Source organism: Perognathus longimembris, chromosome 16, assembly GCF_023159225.1.
Source record: "Perognathus longimembris pacificus isolate PPM17 chromosome 16, ASM2315922v1, whole genome shotgun sequence".
In the NCBI taxonomy this organism is placed as follows: Eukaryota; Metazoa; Chordata; class Mammalia; order Rodentia; family Heteromyidae; genus Perognathus; species Perognathus longimembris.
In genome coordinates, this window is record NC_063176.1 from 24353020 (window position 1) to 24376390 (window position 23371).

The window sequence follows — 23371 nt, forward strand, 5'->3', positions numbered from 1 at the left end:
CTGGATCATGGAGACCTACTAGCACTGGATTTTGCCTTTCATTGTAGCTCAGCTGTTTGAAGTCTAGAACCTAAAACTCTTTAGCTTTGAGACTTGTTCATGCTTAAGGCTAGTTTGGAGACCTTCTGGCAAATGTGGTTGTCTTGAGTCCATTGTGCCTTGGCCACTCAAACTTTGCTGCATAATGTTGTAATCTCAGAGCGAGAATAATCTTCATCGAGGCACAACTTAAGGTGGGAAGGGGTTTTATTGACAAAGGCCTTTTATTTACAATCTAAAACCCAGAACCAGAGCCACCCTCCACCTCCTAATGCTTGCCTGTGACTAACTTGTCTTGGGTTAGTTACCCAGAACCCAGACCTGAGACCTGTCTTAACCTGAACTCCGAACCTCCACCTTCTTTTATTTCTTTATTCTTTTCATTTTTTTTTTTTGGTGTGGAGGCAAGGGAGAGTTTATTGTACAACACAAACCAGACACAATTCTAACAAGTTGAGTTTCAGCTTCGTAGTCATAACTACACAGAGGACAACTGGACAATCTCATCAATGTCAAACGTTAAAAAAAAAAAAAAAAAAGAAAAGGGAACCACCCTATATACAATGCCACACTAAAAACACTTTCGCTTGGTAATCTCTGGTTTCCAGTTGACTGGATGAGTTTCTTCTGTCGCCGTTTCATCCTCTCTGTACACTTTAATGGTTTTATCTGCTTCCGCTGTCAGTAACCGACTTTCTGACTGGTCAAAAGCACAAGCAAAGATTCCTGACTCGCTGTCCAATGAGCCAGGCTGCACGGCCGCATGGATTCTCTGGAAATTGTAGCCCGATCTCCAATCCCAAAGATGCATGGTGCCGTTGTCAGCTCCGGACACAAGCACTCCATCGGAACTTACTGTCAATGTGTTAATAATGCCATTATGACCAGAAAGATTTTGCATGAAACTTCCATTGGGGAATTTCCACTGCTTTATGTTATCTGGAGAACCAGATGCAAATGTGTAATGTCGTGGGTGTAAAACCACAGCCCGCACTGACTTCTTATGGTTTGTTAAGGTCACTCTTGACTTTCCAGCCACCAGATCCCACAGTCGTATTGTGGTGTCATGGCTTCCGGTAATAATCTGGGGCTCTGAGGCCTGACACCTCACGGTGGCCACTGCATTTGTATGACCAGATAATGTGTGTACACTGGCCTTTGTTCTCACATCCCAAATCCGAGCCGTTGAATCTCGACTACAGGTTCCCAGCACATCAATTGTTGGGTGCAAATCCAAGCCATACACTGCACTCAGGTGCCCGTGGTAGTGCCGGACGACCTTATTATATTCGAGGTCCCAGCATTTGACCTGCTTGTCTTCTCCACAAGAGAACAGGTAAGGGCTGCGCGTGCTCACTATCACACCCCGCACTGTGCCGATGTGCCCTGTCAATGACAGCTTCAGTTTGCCACTAGCCAAGTCCCAGATCTTTATAGTTCTGTCAGCAGATCCAGTAACAAACCACTGATTCCCAGGTTCCACCGCAATGCATCGAACCCAGCCAAGATGCCCACTGATAACCCTGTAGAGTTTCCATGGTGGGTGCCACTGAGGCTTGGGCATCGTAGGGGCTTTTGTAGACATCAGTGCTGAGTTCTTGGCTCTGCCAGACTCCATAAACATTGAATTCATCACCGTAGTCTGTGAACGGTCAGAAGCCCCAGGTGCAGTGCCCTTTCCATGAACCCTGGTCTGGGAAGAGGGCAAGGCCACAGCTAAGGACCGCGCAGTGGACTCACTTGGCATTGTCTGGATCTTAGTGTCGGCTGTCAGAGAAACCCCAGGTCCTGGTGGATAAGGACGTGTACCTGTCACCAAATATTCAACTTCTTGTTCTTGATTGGCAGAATACTGCTTATGTGCATAGGAATCTGTGGCATTCTGAGCGCCCTCTTCTTTCAGGCTTTCTTTTGAAGTAGGCATATGCAACACAGGACCATACTCATCATGGAGTTTGATTGCCATTTTTTGTTTGTGACTCTCTTCATCCAAAGGCACAGGTTTCCCATTATCAGCTACAAACATGTCATGGGTCCTCTTCAATGATCTGAACACAAGTGTGTGCACAGAATGCTTCTGAACCTCCTCGACCATGATGCCGCCGTGCTGCTCGCCCCGACAGCCACGGAGAAACACCAAACACCGACGCGGAGACAGTGACCTACGAGGCGCAGCCCCCTTCGGAATCGCTGACTTGGCCGCTGGATATGACTTTCCACCTACCTCACTCTCCGGGCCTCCAAAACGCCAGACCTCCAGAGGAGCGAGCTTCCTTCCTGTAGGCCTCACCTCTCCTCAAGCTTTAAGCCTCAAGCCTCCCCACAGGCTTTATGCTCCTCCTCACGCCTCAGGTCTTGAACTCCCGCTCAGGCTTCAGGGATAAAACTCCTCCTGAGGCCTCAGGCTCCGGACACTCCCTCAGGCTTGAGACCCTTCGCACACCGTAGGCTCCCGACTCTCCTCAGGGGAAAGGCTCTGGTGGGCTCTGCCTACTCCTCCAGTAGACCTGGTTCAGCTCTCAGCTCCTCTGGCCCCTCTCCTCTAGCTGGTCTGCTTGTCTCTGCTCTGCCCTGCTCCTTCGGCTGGTCACCTCGTTTCTCCTCCTCCTGTGCTTCTCTTCTCCCACTCTCGTCTTCTCCGGAAGTCCTGACCTTTTTATCTCTCCACCCAGGCAGTCCAGTGGGTGGAGGTTCCAGTCCCATGAAAGGTGGGGCGGGATCTCCTCTTTCTTCTGCAGTGAGGCGTGGCAACCACGCCCACGTGGGGAAGGGCTTCTGCCCCCCTCGGGCTATTACACACATCAGCGCTATTTCCACAAAACTTGATTACCATTGGACATGGCTGTTTATGTATTATAGGAATGTATAGCCCATTGCCCAAGTGTTTCCTCTTCAGTGGGTGCCATGATATCATGGTGCCACCGCATGTAACTACCTGGGAGTTATCGCTGCTCTTTATCTTCAGCACTAAGTTGCTTGGTGCCACCAAATGGCCCTTGTTCTAGAAGGCTAATTCTTGGGGGCCTTGTTTCCTGGCACCTCGCTGGCCCTCCTGAATTCAGGCGACTGCCGGAAGCAGTCCCGCCCACAGTGAGGTCCTGAGCTTCCTGGCAGTGCACAGTGGGGGTCGGGGATGGGGTGTGGGGTGTGGGGTGAGATTGAGCCAGGAGGAAGAAGTCCTTCATAGCTAAATCTGAGCGTTCAGACTGATGATCTTGGCTTGCTTGAAAGCAGAATGAACTCAGGAAGCAGGAGCAGTGACCTAATGAGATTTTCACTGGTAGCCCATTGCTTCTAAGAGTTTTGCCTGGCATCTATTAGGATATTCTAGTGGAAGGAAAACTAGGATTCTTTTAAAAATAGAATTTAATCTCAATTGCCTTTCATATCAGTTTTTATATGTTGGCTCCCAGGAAACTGTTGGAAGCTCTGCTCACCCACTCTCAGCCTTGTTCACCTTCTAGCATTTACCTATTAACGGACTGTTTGGTTCTGTTGTGAGGAAACTCAGTTGAAGACTCAGTGGAAAGGCTTCCCTGGAGCAAAGTACTGTGTGGGCTCTGCTGCTTCTGAGGCCATACTTTTCTGGTCAATTTGAGTTTCCAGGAAATCACAGCTGAAACTGAACAGGAGTAGGTGTATACAGGCTACCCAGGTGGGACTCGAACCCACGATAAAGTCACCAACACTCAATTGGAGAACTCTCGAACTTCAGCAGGGCTGAGTTTTTAAAGGCAAAAACCACATGCAAGGGGCTGGGAATATGGACTAGTGGCAAGAGCGCTTGCTCTGTATCCATGAAGCCCTAGGTTCGATTCCCCAGTACCACATATCTAGAAAATGGCCGGAAGTGGCGCGGTGGTTCTAGTGGCAGGATGCTGGCCTTGAGCAAAAAGGAGCCAGGGACAGTGCTCAGGCCCTGAGTCCAAGGCCCAGTACTGGCAAAAACAACAACAACAACAACAACAACAACAACAACAAAAACAACCACATGCAAATGGCAGTGCATGTGAAAGCAAGCAGGTGTACCAAAGCAGAGGTGGTAGGTAGTGATTCCCAATTTCGGGTTGAACGGATACTGTTGAGAACACATTCCAAGCTTCCAAGCTCTTCCTGAGATTTCCTACCATTTGCTGAATTCCAGTAATCTGGTGTTGATCTCCCTCATTTTAAGTATTTCTGGCATTTTCCCCATCCCCAATGGGATGGGCCGGTGGTGGGGTGGGGGGTTATTACAGTCTGGATCTCACAAAGATACCACATGACAACAGATATCAGAAGCATGCTGCTATAACTTGTTCACTAAAAATACTTGGATTTTGAGAAGCCACCTCCCAGTCTTGTGGTTTCAAGAACTTTGTTTTGACAACCCCAGATAAGAGGCTTTTATTCTCATATGGAAGATGTTACGTTGGCTATTTGAATGCTAGAACTATTACAACAGAGCTATTTAAAGACAGATTTCAGTATGCGTGTAAGTGGAATCCAGAGAAACTTCACTGAAATTGTGATCTAAGGCAGCCTTACTAGGGAGAAGAATTATAGTATCTTCAACATATTCCTGATCAAGGAATTCCTGAGCAAGGTGTGGTTACTGCTCCTTGGGAGTTGCAGGCTTGCTGCATTGACTGGTTCTTGTGAGAGGAATGCCAGTATAGTATGGAGACTTCCTGTCACTGTCTTCTCACAGCTTTTGGAAATTAATTTCCCCTCTCCTTCCCAGTTCATACTTACTCCTTGTAAGTGAACTCAGGTGCAAATCACTCAGTCCCTATCTCCATCTGCAGATGGCCTGATGTGGGCTGCCTCTCCACAGCCAGTCTCTTGCTATAGGGGATGTCTAGCCTTTGGGGGAAAATGTCTCCTCCCTGACCATAGTCACACATACAAGGGCTCTTGCTGTTTTCCTGAAGATCTGCTTGGTAGTACTCACTTTAGCCTAAATTGGATGGAGGGCCAATCCAATCTAAGCTCACGCAAAGGGTAGGGTGCGGAGGTACTGGCCTAGGGCAAAATTAGGTTCAAGATGCTCCCCTGAAAATGGAAACAAGGCTTCTGTGTTCTGTGTTTGTTTTCTTTCCTTTGTGTTCTGTATGATTGTTTACAAGTCCTTGGGAGGGCAAGAGGAGGCACAGAAATGGAGGCACAGATGGTGAACAATTGCAGCAGTGGTACACAATGGACACTATCTGAAAATGAACTATACAACTTATGGGAGGGATGGGAGGGCAAAACTGGGGGGATGGAGGGAAGGGATGACATTGTCCAAAAAGAAATGTACTCTTTGCCTGACTTAATTCACTGTAACCCTGTAATGTGGTCCCCCAAGGTAGGGGACCACAATGTAATGGGTTCCCCTAAGGGAGGGCACCACAATGTAATGGGGTCCGAGGATGGACGGATCCCCCCTTTCTCTAAGAGTCCACCACTCAGAGACAGTCAAGTAAAAAGATGGATTTATTGGGGAAGTAAAAACTGTACTGACTGGCCAGGGTCATGGCCCAGACAAAGGAGCTGGGACTGTGTACCCAGGACCATGTTCAGGGTCGGGTTATGAAGGCAAACACCACATGGTGAAGCCTGCCACACCCAGGTGGCCAATGAGGTTACAACACTTACAGAGCAAGCCAGGTCACATGCAGGTGGCCAATGGAGTTACAATCTGTCTCACAGTATGTTTGAACCAACCTATCATTCTAGGTAGAACTGGCCCATGGATTGGGCGGGGCTCACATGATGCAGGTGGACATGCCTAATCATGGGAGGGCACAGGATTAACCTTGAAAGTTCCTTGAACCTTCCAGGCCTCAGGGGGTCAAGCAGTTTACACAATCTTATCATATTAAAGGGGAACTTTCCTGGATAGGGAAGGGGAGAACTTAGTGAAAATGGAGTTGGCTTCTACCCTCTTTAACTAATCTGAGATGGAATCAATCTGACACCCCTCAACAGCCAATGATGGTGCTGGCCAGATCTGACCTCATGGTTACAACCCACTCCGTAAATCACGGTGATAATGAAAAAAAAAATAATAATAAAGGTTAACAAAAAGATACCTGAGAATCTGGGGTGGGGGGGGGGGAGTGTGTGTGATTCCCTCCTCGAAGGGTAAAACTTCTAAAGTGTTGGGCTCTGCTACTTTGCTTCCTTCCTGCTCTCATTGAAGGACTGGCTAGGAAATCCATAACCTTTGTAAATATACCTAAAAGCATTAACCTCTGGGTTCTAAATTCTTTAGAGGAAATAGGTGACTCTTTGGAAAACTCAGTATACATTATCCAAAGAGGAGGGATTTCACTGTGGTATTTCTATATACACCTCTAGCATCTGAAATTCTCTTTGAATCTCCCTTGCTAACCTGAGTCCAATTTGTTATGACCTTTTTCCTTTTAACCAAATTTATCATGAACCAAATTTTGAACCAAATTCATCATGTGCTCCCTCTCACCCTGCTTTTTCTCCTACCTACTGCTGGCTACCTTCAAATAGGCTTTGATCTGCATAGACTAACTCTGACTTTGAGTATTAATCCTTATTGGGTCCCTGACTGGATCATGGAGACCTACTAGCACTGGATTTTGCCTTTCATTGTAGCTCAGCTGTTTGAAGTCTAGAACCTAAAACTCTTTAGCTTTGAGACTTGTTCATGCTTAAGGCTAGTTTGGAGACCTTCTGGCAAATGTGGTTGTCTTGAGTCCATTGTGCCTTGGCCACTCAAACTTTGCTGCATAATGTTGTAATCTCAGAGCGAGAATAATCTTCATCGAGGCACAACTTAAGGTGGGAAGGGGTTTTATTGACAAAGGCCTTTTATTTACAATCTAAAACCCAGAACCAGAGCCACCCTCCACCTCCTAATGCTTGCCTGTGACTAACTTGTCTTGGGTTAGTTACCCAGAACCCAGACCTGAGACCTGTCTTAACCTGAACTCCGAACCTCCACCTTCTTTTATTTCTTTATTCTTTTCATTTTTTTTTTTTTTGGTGTGGAGGCAAGGGAGAGTTTATTGTACAACACAAACCAGACACAATTCTAACAAGTTGAGTTTCAGCTTCGTAGTCATAACTACACAGAGGACAACTGGACAATCTCATCAATGTCAAACGTTTAAAAAAAAAAAAAAAAAAGAAAAGGGAACCACCCTATATACAATGCCACACTAAAAACACTTTCGCTTGGTAATCTCTGGTTTCCAGTTGACTGGATGAGTTTCTTCTGTCGCCGTTTCATCCTCTCTGTACACTTTAATGGTTTTATCTGCTTCCGCTGTCAGTAACCGACTTTCTGACTGGTCAAAAGCACAAGCAAAGATTCCTGACTCGCTGTCCAATGAGCCAGGCTGCACGGCCGCATGGATTCTCTGGAAATTGTAGCCCGATCTCCAATCCCAAAGATGCATGGTGCCGTTGTCAGCTCCGGACACAAGCACTCCATCGGAACTTACTGTCAATGTGTTAATAATGCCATTATGACCAGAAAGATTTTGCATGAAACTTCCATTGGGGAATTTCCACTGCTTTATGTTATCTGGAGAACCAGATGCAAATGTGTAATGTCGTGGGTGTAAAACCACAGCCCGCACTGACTTCTTATGGTTTGTTAAGGTCACTCTTGACTTTCCAGCCACCAGATCCCACAGTCGTATTGTGGTGTCATGGCTTCCGGTAATAATCTGGGGCTCTGAGGCCTGACACCTCACGGTGGCCACTGCATTTGTATGACCAGATAATGTGTGTACACTGGCCTTTGTTCTCACATCCCAAATCCGAGCCGTTGAATCTCGACTACAGGTTCCCAGCACATCAATTGTTGGGTGCAAATCCAAGCCATACACTGCACTCAGGTGCCCGTGGTAGTGCCGGACGACCTTATTATATTCGAGGTCCCAGCATTTGACCTGCTTGTCTTCTCCACAAGAGAACAGGTAAGGGCTGCGCGTGCTCACTATCACACCCCGCACTGTGCCGATGTGCCCTGTCAATGACAGCTTCAGTTTGCCACTAGCCAAGTCCCAGATCTTTATAGTTCTGTCAGCAGATCCAGTAACAAACCACTGATTCCCAGGTTCCACCGCAATGCATCGAACCCAGCCAAGATGCCCACTGATAACCCTGTAGAGTTTCCATGGTGGGTGCCACTGAGGCTTGGGCATCGTAGGGGCTTTTGTAGACATCAGTGCTGAGTTCTTGGCTCTGCCAGACTCCATAAACATTGAATTCATCACCGTAGTCTGTGAACGGTCAGAAGCCCCAGGTGCAGTGCCCTTTCCATGAACCCTGGTCTGGGAAGAGGGCAAGGCCACAGCTAAGGACCGCGCAGTGGACTCACTTGGCATTGTCTGGATCTTAGTGTCGGCTGTCAGAGAAACCCCAGGTCCTGGTGGATAAGGACGTGTACCTGTCACCAAATATTCAACTTCTTGTTCTTGATTGGCAGAATACTGCTTATGTGCATAGGAATCTGTGGCATTCTGAGCGCCCTCTTCTTTCAGGCTTTCTTTTGAAGTAGGCATATGCAACACAGGACCATACTCATCATGGAGTTTGATTGCCATTTTTTGTTTGTGACTCTCTTCATCCAAAGGCACAGGTTTCCCATTATCAGCTACAAACATGTCATGGGTCCTCTTCAATGATCTGAACACAAGTGTGTGCACAGAATGCTTCTGAACCTCCTCGACCATGATGCCGCCGTGCTGCTCGCCCCGACAGCCACGGAGAAACACCAAACACCGACGCGGAGACAGTGACCTACGAGGCGCAGCCCCCTTCGGAATCGCTGACTTGGCCGCTGGATATGACTTTCCACCTACCTCACTCTCCGGGCCTCCAAAACGCCAGACCTCCAGAGGAGCGAGCTTCCTTCCTGTAGGCCTCACCTCTCCTCAAGCTTTAAGCCTCAAGCCTCCCCACAGGCTTTATGCTCCTCCTCACGCCTCAGGTCTTGAACTCCCGCTCAGGCTTCAGGGATAAAACTCCTCCTGAGGCCTCAGGCTCCGGACACTCCCTCAGGCTTGAGACCCTTCGCACACCGTAGGCTCCCGACTCTCCTCAGGGGAAAGGCTCTGGTGGGCTCTGCCTACTCCTCCAGTAGACCTGGTTCAGCTCTCAGCTCCTCTGGCCCCTCTCCTCTAGCTGGTCTGCTTGTCTCTGCTCTGCCCTGCTCCTTCGGCTGGTCACCTCGTTTCTCCTCCTCCTGTGCTTCTCTTCTCCCACTCTCGTCTTCTCCGGAAGTCCTGACCTTTTTATCTCTCCACCCAGGCAGTCCAGTGGGTGGAGGTTCCAGTCCCAGAAAGGTGGGGCGGGATCTCCTCTTTCTTCTGCAGTGAGGCGTGGCAACCACGCCCACGTGGGGAAGGGCTTCTGCCCCCCTCGGGCTATTACACACATCAGCGCTATTTCCACAAAACTTGATTACCATTGGACATGGCTGTTTATGTATTATAGGAATGTATAGCCCATTGCCCAAGTGTTTCCTCTTCAGTGGGTGCCATGATATCATGGTGCCACCGCATGTAACTACCTGGGAGTTATCGCTGCTCTTTATCTTCAGCACTAAGTTGCTTGGTGCCACCAAATGGCCCTTGTTCTAGAAGGCTAATTCTTGGGGGCCTTGTTTCCTGGCACCTCGCTGGCCCTCCTGAATTCAGGCGACTGCCGGAAGCAGTCCCGCCCACAGTGAGGTCCTGAGCTTCCTGGCAGTGCACAGTGGGGGTCGGGGATGGGGTGTGGGGTGTGGGGTGAGATTGAGCCAGGAGGAAGAAGTCCTTCATAGCTAAATCTGAGCGTTCAGACTGATGATCTTGGCTTGCTTGAAAGCAGAATGAACTCAGGAAGCAGGAGCAGTGACCTAATGAGATTTTCACTGGTAGCCCATTGCTTCTAAGAGTTTTGCCTGGCATCTATTAGGATATTCTAGTGGAAGGAAAACTAGGATTCTTTTAAAAATAGAATTTAATCTCAATTGCCTTTCATATCAGTTTTTATATGTTGGCTCCCAGGAAACTGTTGGAAGCTCTGCTCACCCACTCTCAGCCTTGTTCACCTTCTAGCATTTACCTATTAACGACTGTTTGGTTCTGTTGTGAGGAAACTCAGTTGAAGACTCAGTGGAAAGGCTTCCCTGGAGCAAAGTACTGTGTGGGCTCTGCTGCTTCTGAGGCCATACTTTTCTGGTCAATTTGAGTTTCCAGGAAATCACAGCTGAAACTGAACAGGAGTAGGTGTATACAGGCTACCCAGGTGGGACTCGAACCCACGATAAAGTCACCAACACTCAATTGGAGAACTCTCGAACTTCAGCAGGGCTGAGTTTTTAAAGGCAAAAACCACATGCAAGGGGCTGGGAATATGGACTAGTGGCAAGAGCGCTTGCTCTGTATCCATGAAGCCCTAGGTTCGATTCCCCAGTACCACATATCTAGAAAATGGCCGGAAGTGGCGCGGTGGTTCTAGTGGCAGGATGCTGGCCTTGAGCAAAAAGGAGCCAGGGACAGTGCTCAGGCCTGAGTCCAAGGCCCAGTACTGGCAAAAACAACAACAACAACAACAACAACAACAACAACAAAAACAACCACATGCAAATGGCAGTGCATGTGAAAGCAAGCAGGTGTACCAAAGCAGAGGTGGTAGGTAGTGATTCCCAATTTCGGGTTGAACGGATACTGTTGAGAACACATTCCAAGCTTCCAAGCTCTTCCTGAGATTTCCTACCATTTGCTGAATTCCAGTAATCTGGTGTTGATCTCCCTCATTTTAAGTATTTCTGGCATTTTCCCCATCCCCAATGGGATGGGCCGGTGGTGGGGTGGGGGGTTATTACAGTCTGGATCTCACAAAGATACCACATGACAACAGATATCAGAAGCATGCTGCTATAACTTGTTCACTAAAAATACTTGGATTTTGAGAAGCCACCTCCCAGTCTTGTGGTTTCAAGAACTTTGTTTTGACAACCCCAGATAAGAGGCTTTTATTCTCATATGGAAGATGTTACGTTGGCTATTTGAATGCTAGAACTATTACAACAGAGCTATTTAAAGACAGATTTCAGTATGCGTGTAAGTGGAATCCAGAGAAACTTCACTGAAATTGTGATCTAAGGCAGCCTTACTAGGGAGAAGAATTATAGTATCTTCAACATATTCCTGATCAAGGAATTCCTGAGCAAGGTGTGGTTACTGCTCCTTGGGAGTTGCAGGCTTGCTGCATTGACTGGTTCTTGTGAGAGGAATGCCAGTATAGTATGGAGACTTCCTGTCACTGTCTTCTCACAGCTTTTGGAAATTAATTTCCCCTCTCCTTCCCAGTTCATACTTACTCCTTGTAAGTGAACTCAGGTGCAAATCACTCAGTCCCTATCTCCATCTGCAGATGGCCTGATGTGGGCTGCCTCTCCACAGCCAGTCTCTTGCTATAGGGGATGTCTAGCCTTTGGGGGAAAATGTCTCCTCCCTGACCATAGTCACACATACAAGGGCTCTTGCTGTTTTCCTGAAGATCTGCTTGGTAGTACTCACTTTAGCCTAAATTGGATGGAGGGCCAATCCAATCTAAGCTCACGCAAAGGGTAGGGTGCGGAGGTACTGGCCTAGGGCAAAATTAGGTTCAAGATGCTCCCCTGAAAATGGAAACAAGGCTTCTGTGTTCTGTGTTTGTTTTCTTTCCTTTGTGTTCTGTATGATTGTTTACAAGTCCTTGGGAGGGCAAGAGGAGGCACAGAAATGGAGGCACAGATGGTGAACAATTGCAGCAGTGGTACACAATGGACACTATCTGAAAATGAACTATACAACTTATGGGAGGGATGGGAGGGCAAAACTGGGGGGATGGAGGGAAGGGATGACATTGTCCAAAAAGAAATGTACTCTTTGCCTGACTTAATTCACTGTAACCCTGTAATGTGGTCCCCCAAGGTAGGGGACCACAATGTAATGGGTTCCCCTAAGGGAGGGCACCACAATGTAATGGGGTCCGAGGATGGACGGATCCCCCCTTTCTCTAAGAGTCCACCACTCAGAGACAGTCAAGTAAAAAGATGGATTTATTGGGGAAGTAAAAACTGTACTGACTGGCCAGGGTCATGGCCCAGACAAAGGAGCTGGGACTGTGTACCCAGGACCATGTTCAGGGTCGGGTTATGAAGGCAAACACCACATGGTGAAGCCTGCCACACCCAGGTGGCCAATGAGGTTACAACACTTACAGAGCAAGCCAGGTCACATGCAGGTGGCCAATGGAGTTACAATCTGTCTCACAGTATGTTTGAACCAACCTATCATTCTAGGTAGAACTGGCCCATGGATTGGGCGGGGCTCACATGATGCAGGTGGACATGCCTAATCATGGGAGGGCACAGGATTAACCTTGAAAGTTCCTTGAACCTTCCAGGCCTCAGGGGGTCAAGCAGTTTACACAATCTTATCATATTAAAGGGGAACTTTCCTGGATAGGGAAGGGGAGAACTTAGTGAAAATGGAGTTGGCTTCTACCCTCTTTAACTAATCTGAGATGGAATCAATCTGACACCCCTCAACAGCCAATGATGGTGCTGGCCAGATCTGACCTCATGGTTACAACCCACTCCGTAAATCACGGTGATAATGAAAAAAAAAATAATAATAAAGGTTAACAAAAAGATACCTGAGAATCTGGGGTGGGGGGGGGGGAGTGTGTGTGATTCCCTCCTCGAAGGGTAAAACTTCTAAAGTGTTGGGCTCTGCTACTTTGCTTCCTTCCTGCTCTCATTGAAGGACTGGCTAGGAAATCCATAACCTTTGTAAATATACCTAAAAGCATTAACCTCTGGGTTCTAAATTCTTTAGAGGAAATAGGTGACTCTTTGGAAAACTCAGTATACATTATCCAAAGGGAGGGATTTCACTGTGGTATTTCTATATACACCTCTAGCATCTGAAATTCTCTTTGAATCTCCCTTGCTAACCTGAGTCCAATTTGTTATGACCTTTTTCCTTTTAACCAAATTTATCATGAACCAAATTTTGAACCAAATTCATCATGTGCTCCCTCTCACCCTGCTTTTTCTCCTACCTACTGCTGGCTACCTTCAAATAGGCTTTGATCTGCATAGACTAACTCTGACTTTGAGTATTAATCCTTATTGGGTCCCTGACTGGATCATGGAGACCTACTAGCACTGGATTTTGCCTTTCATTGTAGCTCAGCTGTTTGAAGTCTAGAACCTAAAACTCTTTAGCTTTGAGACTTGTTCATGCTTAAGGCTAGTTTGGAGACCTTCTGGCAAATGTGGTTGTCTTGAGTCCATTGTGCCTTGGCCACTCAAACTTTGCTGCATAATGTTGTACTCTCAGAGCGAGAATAATCTTCATCGAGGCACAACTTAAGGTGGGAAGGGGTTTTATTGACAAAGGCCTTTTATTTACAATCTAAAACCCAGAACCAGAGCCACCCTCCACCTCCTAATGCTTGCCTGTGACTAACTTGTCTTGGGTTAGTTACCCAGAACCCAGACCTGAGACCTGTCTTAACCTGAACTCCGAACCTCCACCTTCTTTTATTTCTTTATTCTTTTCATTTTTTTTTTTTGGTGTGGAGGCAAGGGAGAGTTTATTGTACAACACAAACCAGACACAATTCTAACAAGTTGAGTTTCAGCTTCGTAGTCATAACTACACAGAGGACAACTGGACAATCTCATCAATGTCAAACGTTTAAAAAAAAAAAAAAAAAGAAAAGGGAACCACCCTATATACAATGCCACACTAAAAACACTTTCGCTTGGTAATCTCTGGTTTCCAGTTGACTGGATGAGTTTCTTCTGTCGCCGTTTCATCCTCTCTGTACACTTTAATGGTTTTATCTGCTTCCGCTGTCAGTAACCGACTTTCTGACTGGTCAAAAGCACAAGCAAAGATTCCTGACTCGCTGTCCAATGAGCCAGGCTGCACGGCCGCATGGATTCTCTGGAAATTGTAGCCCGATCTCCAATCCCAAAGATGCATGGTGCCGTTGTCAGCTCCGGACACAAGCACTCCATCGGAACTTACTGTCAATGTGTTAATAATGCCATTATGACCAGAAAGATTTTGCATGAAACTTCCATTGGGGAATTTCCACTGCTTTATGTTATCTGGAGAACCAGATGCAAATGTGTAATGTCGTGGGTGTAAAACCACAGCCCGCACTGACTTCTTATGGTTTGTTAAGGTCACTCTTGACTTTCCAGCCACCAGATCCCACAGTCGTATTGTGGTGTCATGGCTTCCGGTAATAATCTGGGGCTCTGAGGCCTGACACCTCACGGTGGCCACTGCATTTGTATGACCAGATAATGTGTGTACACTGGCCTTTGTTCTCACATCCCAAATCCGAGCCGTTGAATCTCGACTACAGGTTCCCAGCACATCAATTGTTGGGTGCAAATCCAAGCCATACACTGCACTCAGGTGCCCGTGGTAGTGCCGGACGACCTTATTATATTCGAGGTCCCAGCATTTGACCTGCTTGTCTTCTCCACAAGAGAACAGGTAAGGGCTGCGCGTGCTCACTATCACACCCCGCACTGTGCCGATGTGCCCTGTCAATGACAGCTTCAGTTTGCCACTAGCCAAGTCCCAGATCTTTATAGTTCTGTCAGCAGATCCAGTAACAAACCACTGATTCCCAGGTTCCACCGCAATGCATCGAACCCAGCCAAGATGCCCACTGATAACCCTGTAGAGTTTCCATGGTGGGTGCCACTGAGGCTTGGGCATCGTAGGGGCTTTTGTAGACATCAGTGCTGAGTTCTTGGCTCTGCCAGACTCCATAAACATTGAATTCATCACCGTAGTCTGTGAACGGTCAGAAGCCCCAGGTGCAGTGCCCTTTCCATGAACCCTGGTCTGGGAAGAGGGCAAGGCCACAGCTAAGGACCGCGCAGTGGACTCACTTGGCATTGTCTGGATCTTAGTGTCGGCTGTCAGAGAAACCCCAGGTCCTGGTGGATAAGGACGTGTACCTGTCACCAAATATTCAACTTCTTGTTCTTGATTGGCAGAATACTGCTTATGTGCATAGGAATCTGTGGCATTCTGAGCGCCCTCTTCTTTCAGGCTTTCTTTTGAAGTAGGCATATGCAACACAGGACCATACTCATCATGGAGTTTGATTGCCATTTTTTGTTTGTGACTCTCTTCATCCAAAGGCACAGGTTTCCCATTATCAGCTACAAACATGTCATGGGTCCTCTTCAATGATCTGAACACAAGTGTGTGCACAGAATGCTTCTGAACCTCCTCGACCATGATGCCGCCGTGCTGCTCGCCCCGACAGCCACGGAGAAACACCAAACACCGACGCGGAGACAGTGACCTACGAGGCGCAGCCCCCTTCGGAATCGCTGACTTGGCCGCTGGATATGACTTTCCACCTACCTCACTCTCCGGGCCTCCAAAACGCCAGACCTCCAGAGAAGCGAGCTTCCTTCCTGTAGGCCTCACCTCTCCTCAAGCTTTAAGCCTCAAGCCTCCCCACAGGCTTTATGCTCCTCCTCACGCCTCAGGTCTTGAACTCCCGCTCAGGCTTCAGGGATAAAACTCCTCCTGAGGCCTCAGGCTCCGGACACTCCCTCAGGCTTGAGACCCTTCGCACACCGTAGGCTCCCGACTCTCCTCAGGGGAAAGGCTCTGGTGGGCTCTGCCTACTCCTCCAGTAGACCTGGTTCAGCTCTCAGCTCCTCTGGCCCCTCTCCTCTAGCTGGTCTGCTTGTCTCTGCTCTGCCCTGCTCCTTCGGCTGGTCACCTCGTTTCTCCTCCTCCTGTGCTTCTCTTCTCCCACTCTCGTCTTCTCCGGAAGTCCTGACCTTTTTATCTCTCCACCCAGGCAGTCCAGTGGGTGGAGGTTCCAGTCCCACGAAAGGTGGGGCGGGATCTCCTCTTTCTTCTGCAGTGAGGCGTGGCAACCACGCCCACGTGGGGAAGGGCTTCTGCCCCCCTCGGGCTATTACACACATCAGCGCTATTTCCACAAAACTTGATTACCATTGGACATGGCTGTTTATGTATTATAGGAATGTATAGCCCATTGCCCAAGTGTTTCCTCTTCAGTGGGTGCCATGATATCATGGTGCCACCGCATGTAACTACCTGGGAGTTATCGCTGCTCTTTATCTTCAGCACTAAGTTGCTTGGTGCCACCAAATGGCCCTTGTTCTAGAAGGCTAATTCTTGGGGGCCTTGTTTCCTGGCACCTCGCTGGCCCTCCTGAATTCAGGCGACTGCCGGAAGCAGTCCCGCCCACAGTGAGGTCCTGAGCTTCCTGGCAGTGCACAGTGGGGGTCGGGGATGGGGTGTGGGGTGTGGGGTGAGATTGAGCCAGGAGGAAGAAGTCCTTCATAGCTAAATCTGAGCGTTCAGACTGATGATCTTGGCTTGCTTGAAAGCAGAATGAACTCAGGAAGCAGGAGCAGTGACCTAATGAGATTTTCACTGGTAGCCCATTGCTTCTAAGAGTTTTGCCTGGCATCTATTAGGATATTCTAGTGGAAGGAAAACTAGGATTCTTTTAAAAATAGAATTTAATCTCAATTGCCTTTCATATCAGTTTTTATATGTTGGCTCCCAGGAAACTGTTGGAAGCTCTGCTCACCCACTCTCAGCCTTGTTCACCTTCTAGCATTTACCTATTAACGGACTGTTTGGTTCTGTTGTGAGGAAACTCAGTTGAAGACTCAGTGGAAAGGCTTCCCTGGAGCAAAGTACTGTGTGGGCTCTGCTGCTTCTGAGGCCATACTTTTCTGGTCAATTTGAGTTTCCAGGAAATCACAGCTGAAACTGAACAGGAGTAGGTGTATACAGGCTACCCAGGTGGGACTCGAACCCACGATAAAGTCACCAACACTCAATTGGAGAACTCTCGAACTTCAGCAGGGCTGAGTTTTTAAAGGCAAAAACCACATGCAAGGGGCTGGGAATATGGACTAGTGGCAAGAGCGCTTGCTCTGTATCCATGAAGCCCTAGGTTCGATTCCCCAGTACCACATATCTAGAAAATGGCCGGAAGTGGCGCGGTGGTTCTAGTGGCAGGATGCTGGCCTTGAGCAAAAAGGAGCCAGGGACAGTGCTCAGGCCCTGAGTCCAAGGCCCAGTACTGGCAAAAACAACAACAACAACAACAACAACAACAACAACAAAAACAACCACATGCAAATGGCAGTGCATGTGAAAGCAAGCAGGTGTACCAAAGCAGAGGTGGTAGGTAGTGATTCCCAATTTCGGGTTGAACGGATACTGTTGAGAACACATTCCAAGCTTCCAAGCTCTTCCTGAGATTTCCTACCATTTGCTGAATTCCAGTAATCTGGTGTTGATCTCCCTCATTTTAAGTATTTCTGGCATTTTCCCCATCCCCAATGGGATGGGCCGGTGGTGGGGTGGGGGGTTATTACAGTCTGGAGCTCACAAAGATACCACATGACAACAGATATCAGAAGCATGCTGCTATAACTTGTTCACTAAAAATACTTGGATTTTGAGAAGCCACCTCCCAGTCTTGTGGTTTCAAGAACTTTGTTTTGACAACCCCAGATAAGAGGCTTTTATTCTCATATGGAAGATGTTACGTTGGCTATTTGAATGCTAGAACTATTACAACAGAGCTATTTAAAGACAGATTTCAGTATGCGTGTAAGTGGAATCCAGAGAAACTTCACTGAAATTGTGATCTAAGGCAGCCTTACTAGGGAGAAGAATTATAGTATCTTCAACATATTCCTGATCAAGGAATTCCTGAGCAAGGTGTGGTTACTGCTCCTTGGGAGTTGCAGGCTTGCTGCATTGACTGGTTCTTGTGAGAGGAATGCCAGTATAGTATGGAGACTTCCTGTCACTGTCTTCTCACAGCTTTTGGAAATTAATTTCCCCTCTCCTTCCCAGTTCATACTTACTCCTTGTAAGTGAACTCAGGTGCAAATCACTCAGTCCCTATCTCCATCTGCAGATGGCCTGATGTGGGCTGCCTCTCCACAGCCAGTCTCTTGCTATAGGGGATGTCTAGCCTTTGGGGGAAAATGTCTCCTCCCTGACCATAGTCACACATACAAGGGCTCTTGCTGTTTTCCTGAAGATCTGCTTGGTAGTACTCACTTTAGCCTAAATTGGATGGAGGGCCAATCCAATCTAAGCTCACGCAAAGGGTAGGGTGCGGAGGTACTGGCCTAGGGCAAAATTAGGTTCAAGATGCTCCCCTGAAAATGGAAACAAGGCTTCTGTGTTCTGTGTTTGTTTTCTTTCCTTTGTGTTCTGTATGATTGTTTACAAGTCCTTGGGAGGGCAAGAGGAGGCACAGAAATGGAGGCACAGATGGTGAACAATTGCAGCAGTGGTACACAATGGACACTATCTGAAAATGAACTATACAACTTATGGGAGGGATGGGAGGGCAAAACTGGGGGGATGGAGGGAAGGGATGACATTGTCCAAAAAGAAATGTACTCTTTGCCTGACTTAATTCACTGTAACCCTGTAATGTGGTCCCCCAAGGTAGGGGACCACAATGTAATGGGTTCCCCTAAGGGAGGGCACCACAATGTAATGGGGTCCGAGGATGGACGGATCCCCCCTTTCTCTAAGAGTCCACCACTCAGAGACAGTCAAGTAAAAAGATGGATTTATTGGGGAAGTAAAAACTGTACTGACTGGCCAGGGTCATGGCCCAGACAAAGGAGCTGGGACTGTGTACCCAGGACCATGTTCAGGGTCGGGTTATGAAGGCAAACACCACATGGTGAAGCCTGCCACACCCAGGTGGCCAATGAGGTTACAACACTTACAGAGCAAGCCAGGTCACATGCAGGTGGCCAATGGAGTTACAATCTGTCTCACAGTATGTTTGAACCAACCTATCATTCTAGGTAGAACTGGCCCATGGATTGGGCGGGGCTCACATGATGCAGGTGGACATGCCTAATCATGGGAGGGCACAGGATTAACCTTGAAAGTTCCTTGAACCTTCCAGGCCTCAGGGGGTCAAGCAGTTTACACAATCTTATCATATTAAAGGGGAACTTTCCTGGATAGGGAAGGGGAGAACTTAGTGAAAATGGAGTTGGCTTCTACCCTCTTTAACTAATCTGAGATGGAATCAATCTGACACCCCTCAACAGCCAATGATGGTGCTGGCCAGATCTGACCTCATGGTTACAACCCACTCCGTAAATCACGGTGATAATGAAAAAAAAAATAATAATAAAGGTTAACAAAAAGATACCTGAGAATCTGGGGTGGGGGGGGGGGAGTGTGTGTGATTCCCTCCTCGAAGGGTAAAACTTCTAAAGTGTTGGGCTCTGCTACTTTGCTTCCTTCCTGCTCTCATTGAAGGACTGGCTAGGAAATCCATAACCTTTGTAAATATACCTAAAAGCATTAACCTCTGGGTTCTAAATTCTTTAGAGGAAATAGGTGACTCTTTGGAAAACTCAGTATACATTATCCAAAGAGAGGGATTTCACTGTGGTATTTCTATATACACCTCTAGCATCTGAAATTCTCTTTGAATCTCCCTTGCTAACCTGAGTCCAATTTGTTATGACCTTTTTCCTTTTAACCAAATTTATCATGAACCAAATTTTGAACCAAATTCATCATGTGCTCCCTCTCACCCTGCTTTTTCTCCTACCTACTGCTGGCTACCTTCAAATAGGCTTTGATCTGCATAGACTAACTCTGACTTTGAGTATTAATCCTTATTGGGTCCCTGACTGGATCATGGAGACCTACTAGCACTGGATTTTGCCTTTCATTGTAGCTCAGCTGTTTGAAGTCTAGAACCTAAAACTCTTTAGCTTTGAGACTTGTTCATGCTTAAGGCTAGTTTGGAGACCTTCTGGCAAATGTGGTTGTCTTGAGTCCATTGTGCCTTGGCCACTCAAACTTTGCTGCATAATGTTGTAATCTCAGAGCGAGAATAATCTTCATCGAGGCACAACTTAAGGTGGGAAGGGGTTTTATTGACAAAGGCCTTTTATTTACAATCTAAAACCCAGAACCAGAGCCACCCTCCACCTCCTAATGCTTGCCTGTGACTAACTTGTCTTGGGTTAGTTACCCAGAACCCAGACCTGAGACCTGTCTTAACCTGAACTCCGAACCTCCACCTTCTTTTATTTCTTTATTCTTTTCATTTTTTTTTTTTTTGGTGTGGAGGCAAGGGAGAGTTTATTGTACAACACAAACCAGACACAATTCTAACAAGTTGAGTTTCAGCTTCGTAGTCATAACTACACAGAGGACAACTGGACAATCTCATCAATGTCAAACGTTAAAAAAAAAAAAAAAAAAGAAAAGGGAACCACCCTATATACAATGCCACACTAAAAACACTTTCGCTTGGTAATCTCTGGTTTCCAGTTGACTGGATGAGTTTCTTCTGTCGCCGTTTCATCCTCTCTGTACACTTTAATGGTTTTATCTGCTTCCGCTGTCAGTAACCGACTTTCTGACTGGTCAAAAGCACAAGCAAAGATTCCTGACTCGCTGTCCAATGAGCCAGGCTGCACGGCCGCATGGATTCTCTGGAAATTGTAGCCCGATCTCCAATCCCAAAGATGCATGGTGCCGTTGTCAGCTCCGGACACAAGCACTCCATCGGAACTTACTGTCAATGTGTTAATAATGCCATTATGACCAGAAAGATTTTGCATGAAACTTCCATTGGGGAATTTCCACTGCTTTATGTTATCTGGAGAACCAGATGCAAATGTGTAATGTCGTGGGTGTAAAACCACAGCCCGCACTGACTTCTTATGGTTTGTTAAGGTCACTCTTGACTTTCCAGCCACCAGATCCCACAGTCGTATTGTGGTGTCATGGCTTCCGGTAATAATCTGGGGCTCTGAGGCCTGACACCTCACGGTGGCCACTGCATTTGTATGACCAGATAATGTGTGTACACTGGCCTTTGTTCTCACATCCCAAATCCGAGCCGTTGAATCTCGACTACAGGTTCCCAGCACATCAATTGTTGGGTGCAAATCCAAGCCATACACTGCACTCAGGTGCCCGTGGTAGTGCCGGACGACCTTATTATATTCGAGGTCCCAGCATTTGACCTGCTTGTCTTCTCCACAAGAGAACAGGTAAGGGCTGCGCGTGCTCACTATCACACCCCGCACTGTGCCGATGTGCCCTGTCAATGACAGCTTCAGTTTGCCACTAGCCAAGTCCCAGATCTTTATAGTTCTGTCAGCAGATCCAGTAACAAACCACTGATTCCCAGGTTCCACCGCAATGCATCGAACCCAGCCAAGATGCCCACTGATAACCCTGTAGAGTTTCCATGGTGGGTGCCACTGAGGCTTGGGCATCGTAGGGGCTTTTGTAGACATCAGTGCTGAGTTCTTGGCTCTGCCAGACTCCATAAACATTGAATTCATCACCGTAGTCTGTGAACGGTCAGAAGCCCCAGGTGCAGTGCCCTTTCCATGAACCCTGGTCTGGGAAGAGGGCAAGGCCACAGCTAAGGACCGCGCAGTGGACTCACTTGGCATTGTCTGGATCTTAGTGTCGGCTGTCAGAGAAACCCCAGGTCCTGGTGGATAAGGACGTGTACCTGTCACCAAATATTCAACTTCTTGTTCTTGATTGGCAGAATACTGCTTATGTGCATAGGAATCTGTGGCATTCTGAGCGCCCTCTTCTTTCAGGCTTTCTTTTGAAGTAGGCATATGCAACACAGGACCATACTCATCATGGAGTTTGATTGCCACTTTTTGTTTGTGACTCTCTTCATCCAAAGGCACAGGTTTCCCATTATCAGCTACAAACATGTCATGGGTCCTCTTCAATGATCTGAACACAAGTGTGTGCACAGAATGCTTCTGAACCTCCTCGACCATGATGCCGCCGTGCTGCTCGCCCCGACAGCCACGGAGAAACACCAAACACCGACGCGGGAGACAGTGACCTACGAGGCGCAGCCCCCTTCGGAATCGCTGACTTGGCCGCTGGATGTGACTTTCCACCTACCTCACTCTCCGGGCCTCCAAAACTCCAGACCTTCAGAGGAGCGAGTTTCCTTCCTGTAGGCCTCACCTCTCCTCAAGCTTTAAGCCTCAAGCCTCCCCACAGGCTTTATGCTCCTCCTCACGCCTCAGGTCTTGAACTCCCGCTCAGGCTTCAGGGATAAAACTCCTCCCGAGGCCTCAGGCTCCGGACACTCCCTCAGGCTTGAGACCCTTCGCACTCCGTAGGCTCCCGACTCTCCTCAGGGGAAAGGCTCTGGTGGGCTCTGCCTACTCCTCCAGTACACTGGTTCAGCTCTCAGCTCCTCTGGCCCCTCTCCTCTAGCTGGTCTGCTTGTCTCTGCTCTGCCCTGCTCCTTTGGCTGGTCACCTCGTTTCTCCTCCTCCTGTGCTTCTCTTCTCCCACTCTCGTCTTCTCCGGAAGTCCTGACCTTTTTATCTCTCCACCCAGGCAGTCCAGTGGGTGGAGGTTCCAGTCCCAGGAAAGGTGGGGCGGGATCTCCTCTTTCTTCTGCAGTGAGGCGTGGCAACCACGCCCACGTGGGGAAGGGCTTCTGCCCCCCTCGGGCTATTACACACATCAGTGCTATTTCCATAGTTAGCAAGTATTCCACAAAACTTGATTACCATTGGACATGGCTGTTTATGTATTATAGGAAATGTATAGCCCATTGCCCAAGTGTTTCCTCTTCAGTGGGTGCCATGATATCATGGTGCCACCGCATGTAACTACCTGGGAGTTATCGCTGCTCTTTATCGTCAGCACTAAGTTGCTTGGTGCCACCAAATGGCCCTTGTTCTAGAAGGCTAATTCTTGGGGGCCTTGTTTCCTGGCACCTGGCTGGCCCTCCTGAATTCAGGCGACTGCCGGAAGCAGTCCCGCCCACAGTGAGGTCCTGAGCTTCCTGGCAGTGCACAGTGGGGGTCGGGGATGGGGTGTGGGTGTGTGGGGTGAGATTGAGCCAGGAGGAAGAAGCCCTTCATAGCTAAATCTGAGCGTTTGGGCTGATGATCTTGGCTTGCTTGAAAGCAGAATGAACTCAGGAAGCAGGAGCAGTGACCTAATGAGATTTTCACTGGTAGCCCATTGCTTCTAAGAGTTTTGCCTGGCATCTATTAGGATATTCTAGTGGAAGGAAAACTAGGATTCTTTTAAAAATAGGATTTAATCTCAATTGCCTTTCATATCAGTTTTTATATGTTGGCTCCCAGGAAACTGTTGGAAGCTCTGCTCACCCACTCTCAGCCTTGTTCACCTTCTAGCATTTACCTATTAACCGACTGTTTGGTTCTGTTGTGAGGAAACTCAGTTGAAGACTCAGTGGAAAGGCTTCCCTAGAGCAAAGTACTGTG

General features: G+C 47.8%; 4 protein-coding genes across 4 annotated transcripts; all 4 read right to left on the minus strand.

The window, feature by feature from the left end:
- Positions 1-445: 445 nt before the first annotated feature.
- Positions 446-2231, minus strand: LOC125364598 (pleiotropic regulator 1-like). Its single transcript, XM_048364196.1, has one exon. The coding sequence runs from the start codon at positions 2132-2134 to the stop codon at positions 611-613; it is 1524 nt and encodes a 507-aa protein (XP_048220153.1). The 5' UTR covers positions 2135-2231; the 3' UTR covers positions 446-610.
- Positions 2232-7158: 4927 nt separating this feature from the next.
- LOC125364593 (pleiotropic regulator 1-like) lies at positions 7159-8820 on the minus strand. The gene has a single exon (XM_048364189.1). The coding sequence runs from the start codon at positions 8721-8723 to the stop codon at positions 7200-7202; it is 1524 nt and encodes a 507-aa protein (XP_048220146.1). The 5' UTR covers positions 8724-8820; the 3' UTR covers positions 7159-7199.
- A 4796-nt stretch (positions 8821-13616) lies between these two features.
- LOC125364600 (pleiotropic regulator 1-like) lies at positions 13617-15402 on the minus strand. The gene has a single exon (XM_048364200.1). The coding sequence runs from the start codon at positions 15303-15305 to the stop codon at positions 13782-13784; it is 1524 nt and encodes a 507-aa protein (XP_048220157.1). The 5' UTR covers positions 15306-15402; the 3' UTR covers positions 13617-13781.
- Positions 15403-20201: 4799 nt separating this feature from the next.
- On the minus strand, positions 20202-21941 carry LOC125364620 (pleiotropic regulator 1-like). Its single transcript, XM_048364219.1, has one exon. The coding sequence runs from the start codon at positions 21890-21892 to the stop codon at positions 20369-20371; it is 1524 nt and encodes a 507-aa protein (XP_048220176.1). The 5' UTR covers positions 21893-21941; the 3' UTR covers positions 20202-20368.
- Between the last annotated feature and the right edge of the window lie 1430 nt (positions 21942-23371).